Source organism: Microcaecilia unicolor, chromosome 11 (genome assembly GCF_901765095.1).
Source record: "Microcaecilia unicolor chromosome 11, aMicUni1.1, whole genome shotgun sequence".
Taxonomy (NCBI): domain Eukaryota; kingdom Metazoa; phylum Chordata; class Amphibia; order Gymnophiona; family Siphonopidae; genus Microcaecilia; species Microcaecilia unicolor.
In genome coordinates, this window is record NC_044041.1 from 196,740,360 (window position 1) to 196,747,362 (window position 7,003).

Below are 7,003 nucleotides of genomic sequence, written 5' to 3' on the forward strand. Positions count from 1 at the left end.
GTAGAAGTCGGCCCTTGTAGATCACCAATGTGGCCGCGCAGGCTTCTGCTTCTGCGAGTCTGACGTCCTGCACGTACGTGCAGGACGTCAGACTCACAGAAACAGAAGCCTGCGCAGGAATGTTGCTAGTGGAATAGCAACATTCCATGTAGAATGTCCAATAGTAGCAACATTCTATGTAGAATCTCCAATAGTATCTATTTTACTGTCATAGTAATGCTTGAATGTTTTCACTTATATACACTGTCAGCTAGCACATTTGCTTATTTCCGATCTGACGAAGAAGGGCAACCTTCGAAAGCTAATCAAGAAATGTATTAAGTTATGTCCAATAAAAAAGGTATCATCTTATTTTCTTTTCTCTGTTTTGTTTTATTTCTATTTATTACATTTGGATGCCTAAAAATGTACTAGTACGTGTGTACCTAAAAATTAACACACATGCAACTGATTTCACACATTTTAAAGCTGTTGCAAACAAACAATGAATGACTGAAAAAAAAAATGAACAGGTCAAACAAACATGAAAAAAATGCCTGATAATTAGGAAACATTAACTGTAAAGGAGCATAGAACAAAGATGTTTTGGGCCATAACAATACCTATTGGTTTCTTGAATTGTAATGGTTGTTGTTTTCTTATTATTATTGTTGTTGCATTTGGCTCTTTGAGGTGATTAATGTGTTGTGTTCATAAATAAATAAAGAGCTTTCTGTGCATTGAGACTTTTCTCTCCACTTTACTCCCCCTTTCCTACATTGTATCCTACAAAACTGGGAAATGTAGTATAAACCAATGTCAGTTTCTCAGGTGCTGTTGCTGTAAAGACAGGTAGCTTTAAAAACAACATTCTGGAGGTCCCCAGGGTCTCACTGCTCTGCAGAATGCCAAAAATAAAGCAAAATAGCTCTTTCCCTGGGTTGCTTGCACAGGTAACAGACTTGCAGTAAATGTCTTTTTGTTCTTGCAGTCAAAAGCTCAGTTATAGGCTGCAACATTTCATTCATCAGGAGCATAAGTCAGGTTTTCATAACACACCTTTCAAATGACAAAAAATGCGCCTCTGGCCATTATGGTTTCGACCAAAAACCACAACTGGGAGGCTGCTCTGTGCTTAACCCTTGGAAGGCGGGAGAGGATGAGTCTTACCCTTTTTTCTCATTCATTACGCACACGCATGCACAGCTGGAACATGGACCATTAGGGTGCAAAAGGGACTCTGCTCGAACACAAGGGTTTTGTTCCCTTCAAACTGACCTTTAGCTGTACTTCCTCGGAGTAAAACTTGCTCAAAAACAAAGCCAGGGTCCTTTTTTTGTTGTTGTTGTTGTTGTCTATTGTGTTTGAATTAATTTTAGTCTTGCAGTGCCCCAGTTTGAATGTGAGGGAGGGGGTGGAGTGATGGCTTAGCCTTGTGAAAAAGAAGGGCAAGGTTAGAGCTTCTGAACTGCAGGATCCAGAGAACCAAGAAATACCTTGCAGAGATGCCAAGTTGCCTAGTTCAAGGCCGCACATATTTAGGCCAGTCCTGGTTTTAGATTTACGTCCTAAAGCAGTGTGGGATTTGTAGTGTCTGATCTGACCATTGAAATGAATGCTGCAAGCTCCCATAATACACCAGGATGGGGTGGTCACAAATCCAGGACTGTCGCAAAATTTCCAGCTTAGAACTGGGTATCTTGGCATCTCTGACCTTGGTAAAGATCAGATCCACAGAGGCTGAAGGCTTTCTACCTCACGTCAAGTGTGTGTGTGTGTGGGGGGGGGGGGGGGGGGGGGAGGGGGGTATTTCCTCTCTGCATCACTAGTCACAATTCATTGGAGAGGATCATCTCCTCACCCGATTCAGCTATTTATTTATTTATTAGGATTTATTTACAGCCTTTTTGAAGGAATTCACTCAAGGCGGTGTACAGTAAGAATAGATCAAACATGAGCAATAGGCAATTACAGCAGTAAAAATATTCAAGTAACAATACAAAGTATGATGTGGAGGGGCATAATTGAACGGGGATGACCATCTCTAAGGACGCCCGTCTCTGAGGACGTCCCTACGAATGGGCGGGGCATCCCGTATTATTGAAACAAGATAGGCGTCCATCTTTCATTTCGATAATACGGTCGGGGACGCCCAAATCTCAACATTTAGGTCGACCTTAGAGATGGTCGACCTAAATGTTGAGATGGTCGCCCTTAGAGATGGGCGACCTCGGTTTTCGTTGATAAGGGAAACCGAGGACGCCCATCTCAAAAACGACCACATCCAAGGCATTTGGTTGTGGGAGGAGCCAGCATTCGTAGGCATGCCAGGACACCAACCTAGGGGGCACTGCAGTGGACTTCACAAATTGCTCCCAGGTGCATAGCTCCCTTACCTTCGGTGCTGAGCCCCCCAAAACCCACTCCCCACAACTGTACACCACTACCATAGCCCTTAGGGATGAAGGGGGGCACCTACATGTGGGTACAGTGGGTTTCAGGTGGGTTTTGGTGGGCTCACATTTACCACCACAAGTGTAACAGGTGGGGGGATGGGCCTGGGTCTGCCTGCCTGAAGTGCACTGCACCCACTAAAAACTGCTCCAGGGACCTGCATACTGCTGTGATGGAGCTGGGTATGATATTTGAGGCTGGCATAGAGGCTGGAAAAAAATGTTTTTTAATTTTTTTGGATGGGAGGGGGTTGGTGATCACTGGGGGAGTAAGGAGAGCTCATCCCCGATTCCCTCCGGTGGACATCTGGTCAGTTCGGGCACCTTTTTGAGGCTTGGTCGTGAGAAAAAGGGACCAAGTAAAGTCTGCCAAATGCTCGTCAGGGACGCCCTTCTTTTTTTCATTATTGGCCGAGGGCGCCCATCTCTTAACCACGCCCCCGTCCCGCCTTCACTACGCTGCCAACACCCCCCCCCCCCCCGTGAACTTTGGTCATCCCAGTGACAGAAAGCAGTTGAGGACGCCCAAAATCGGCTTTCGATTATGCCGATTTGGGCGACCCTGAGAGAAGGACGCCCATCTCCCGATTTGTGTCGAAAGATAGGCGTCCTCTTTCGATTATGCCCCTGTTTGTAGACTAAACTAAGAAGGAAAGACCATGGAAAATCTGAAAGGTGTATCAGATTGAAAACAAAGTGCACAAGAAACAAAAGATAAAAATCAAACAGAGAAAGCACAAATCAGAACTCTGTGTTGGTATAAAAGAATTAATAACATAAAAAGTCACACAAAAATCTAACATGTTTCGTCGACAGGTTGCATCGGGGCTTAATGTCACATTTGCCTTTTGTTTCTTGTGTTCACTCTCTTTTTCAGGGGTGGGCAGTGGCATAGCTAGGTGGGGCACCAGGGAAGTGACTGCCCCCCCCCCCCCCAAATGGACCTCAGATGGTGCCTATTTTTCAGGTGGTCTGTTGCACCCATGCAGTACACTTGCATGCCTCTCTGCTCCCCCAGACATCACAACCTGGCTACGCCTCGGTGGGGGATGGGGTGGGTTACTCTTGCTTATAGTGCATGCACCAGCCTCTTTTTTTTCTCAGAATACTGGAAACAGGATGCTAGGCTCCATGGACCTTGCTCTGACTCAGCATGGCTTTTCTCCAGTTGCTTCTGTGCAAATGAATGAGTGCCTATCGCCTGCTAGTAGTGCAGGATGCACAAGATCCACCACACAACAGTGTTCTGTTTTTGTTTTTTTTTTATTTTGGTGCACCAGGAAATGAAGGGCCGAGGGCCAAATCCCTAGAGCGATGCCTGATGTCATTACAGAAATCAGAGGTCTGCATAAGACAGATGTGCAGGGTGTTTCTCCCAACTGAGTGAAGGAGTAGCCTAGTAGTTAGAGCACCAGTCTTGATATCCAGAGGTAGCCAGTTCAAATCCCACTGCTGCTCCTGGTGACTTAACCTCCATTGTCTCAGCTACAAAATTAGATTGTGAGTAGTCCAGGGACAGAGAAATGCCCAGTGTACCTGAGCTACTACTGAAAAGGTGTGAGCAAAATCTACATAAATTAATATAATAAATTTCACTTACACACAGTGATGGAGTAAGTGGGAGGCATAGACCAGTCTCATTGGGGCTTAAAGGGGGCCAGAAAAAGGGTAAATGGTAGGTCTATAAAGTATAGTAAGAGTAGATTTGCCAGGAGCCCCCATACCCTTAACCCATCCTTGCCTATGGGAAAATGCTTACTAAAGCTGGACTAACTTATCTGACCTCAAACCTGCAGTAAATACCAAGAATTGCTCTCATAGCTGATTACTCACCATTGGCATACATATATTGGACATGTGATGGCTCGCTTGGGGATACTGGAGCAAGCAGAGGCCAACTGGATCTAATTTTGGTCTAGTTTTCCAAGTTAAATTTGCCCGCGATTTGGGTTCTAAAGACAGCACATTCAGTTCTAATGCAGGTGCATCTCAGCTCTTCCAGGCCAGGTAGCTTAGAACTGCAGCCCTTGTTAAGCAGAGCTGAGACAGGAGGACCGTGAAGGATCCAAGACGTGGTCTCACCTAAGCTACAGCAACTAATTTTCAACAACTTTTAGCAAATGAAGATCCAAATTCATCGACTGGTATTGCTTTCCGCCTTGTTGGGCCGGGGTCAAACACGGGGTTCAGAGTCAAACTGAGGTGAAGCCATGGTGATTATGGCAAAACTCAGAAAATACAAATCTTACCAAGCCTCCCCCCCCCCCCATGTCAGTCTAAAGCAGGTCTTTCCTCCTTAATCTGTGTAGCAAGACAGACCACCTTCTGCAATAAGGTGTGTTCAAGGGCTGCCTTAACTAGTTGGGTCTAATTTCATCTCATGAGTACATAAGTAATGCCACACTGAGAAAAGACCAAGGGTCCATCGAGCCCAGCATCCTGTCCATGACAGCGGCCAATCCAGGCCAAGGGCACCTGGCAAGCTTCCCAAACGTACAAACATTCTATACATGTTATTCCTGGAATTGTGGATTTTTCCCAAGTCCATTTAGTAGTGGTTTATGGACTTGTCCTTTAGGAAACCGTCTAACCCCTTTTTAAACTCTGCCAAGCTAACCGCCTTCACCATGTTCTCTGGCATATAAGCACAATTCAGAGCCGTATCTGTGGGCAAAGCCTGTTTTATATGTGGAAAAGGTAGGTATGTTTTATCAAGTTGTGCAATTGCAGTGCAAATAAAAAAATAACATGCAAGGAATGTGTGTGTGTTTTTTTTTACACATTACTGCGATGCTGATATTCCTGGGGGGGGGGGGGGGGCATTTTTTTGGGCACAGCAGAGATGGAGTTGTAAAATGTACATCTGCATTTTATTTATTTATTTTCAGCACTTGATAAACCACAAGGAATTCCTGAGGTGACCGTGCGGTTTACAATTTCTATTACAGGTACACAAGGACAGACTACAAACATGCCCACGCTTATAGCTGCTTTGGAGCAAATGTTAAATGTGTGTGTTAAAAAGAACACGGGTGCCTTTTTAGACTTCTTACATAGGTGCCTAGTTATAAAATCAAACTCGAAATATGTGTCCTTAAATATTCAGGCTCTGGAAAACAGGAAACCCTCAGCATCCACATCACAAACCAAAATGAAGGAGACTAGAGGCCAGCATTCTGGGGGATCCTATAGAAATTCCCCTCCCCCCTATAATTTGTATACTGTGGGCCCCTTTTACTAAGCCATGTAGGTGCCTACGCGCGCCCAACGCGTTTACCGTGTGGCTCTCGCGGTAATTTTATTTTTGGCGCGCACATCCGATATGCACATCTGAACGATATGTTTTTTTAATTTTTTGGTGTGCGTAGTGGATGTGCGCCAAGTGGCATCTGACGCACATAGATCGTTACCGACCAAATTCTTTACCGTTAGGTCTACGGCTAGCGGTAAGGTCTGAGACCCAAAATGGACACATAGCAATTTTGATTTTGTCACACGTCCATTTTTGGTTTAAAAAAAAAAAAGAGGCCTTTTTTTACAGGTGCGCTGAAAAATGAGGCAGCGAGCGCCCAAAACCTGCAAACCATTTTTCAGCATGCCTTTGTAAAAGGATCCCTGTGTTCATACCTCTTCACTCTGACAGGCACTTTGATTTCCTGAAAGCTGTCACACAAAACCACCTGATGCTTCGACCAGGTGATCCTGGCTTACAGAACCCACTGCATAGGACCAGTCTGCTGTCAACAGAAAGTGGGTCTTGGACAGATGCCTTGTTCTAGCAGGTGGGTCTTAGGTACAGTGTTGTTTCAACTCGGTGGAAATACATAAGTACAGAACATTTAAGTATTACAAGCCGTTGAAGATGGAAAGAGATCCATTCCAACACTTCCTGATTACGTGGAATGCGCTAAACAACGAACTCCTTAAACAAAAACCGAACTTTTGTAGTCTGTCTTTCCAAATGAGGCTCAACTTAGTAAGACCCGATCGGCATCATCAGTTCACTGGACTAGCCAGCGGTGTGGATATCAAGTCAAATCGACTTAAAAAGCTGGCAGGTCGGATGCAGAATACACACACATTTTTGAAAGAAAAGGGATTGTCTGAAGCGTTACTTACTCGAGCTCATTGGACATCTTTTCCGTGCGTCCTCGCTACCCGGGTAATCGGATCTACTGCGGCTTATTCTCTTCTATCGCCCGCTGAGCACGTTCATAGCCCGTGGAGACAACTGCTAGATTTATGTTGAGCTTTGCATGTGCAGGTATTTTGCTGACAGGTAGGTTGCTTGGGAGCTTCGCTGATTGGCTGAGAGCACAGGTGCCTAAGAGACAGGTACATCCAGACAGGTGCAACGGTTAACCCTTTACGTGCCAGAGGCAGTTGGGGGGGGGGGGATGGGATCCCGGCTCTTTTTCCAGAGGGAACAGTTGAAGAAGCTGCAGCACAACGATGTGGTTTAATAGCACAGAGAATGAGTGAGCAAAAAAACCACTGAGGACGTGTTAGTTCTTGTTCATGTTTTAGGTTCCGTGAGTCGAGCTTTATTTGAAACACATCGCCTACCTACC

The 7,003-nt window shown here is 45.2% G+C and overlaps 1 protein-coding gene across 2 annotated transcripts in view; it reads right to left on the reverse strand.

The window, feature by feature from the left end:
- Positions 1-6,699, reverse strand: part of GRHL3 (grainyhead like transcription factor 3) — a 73,808-nt gene extending 67,109 nt beyond the window's left edge. The window contains exon 1 of one of the 2 annotated variants that reach the window (XM_030219614.1): positions 6,552-6,699. In XM_030219614.1, coding sequence (XP_030075474.1) covers positions 6,552-6,568 — 17 coding nt within the window. In that variant the 5' untranslated portion in view covers positions 6,569-6,699. The remainder of the gene's footprint in view (positions 1-6,551) is intronic. The other variant, XM_030219613.1, reaches the window with a different exon arrangement.
- Between the last annotated feature and the right edge of the window lie 304 nt (positions 6,700-7,003).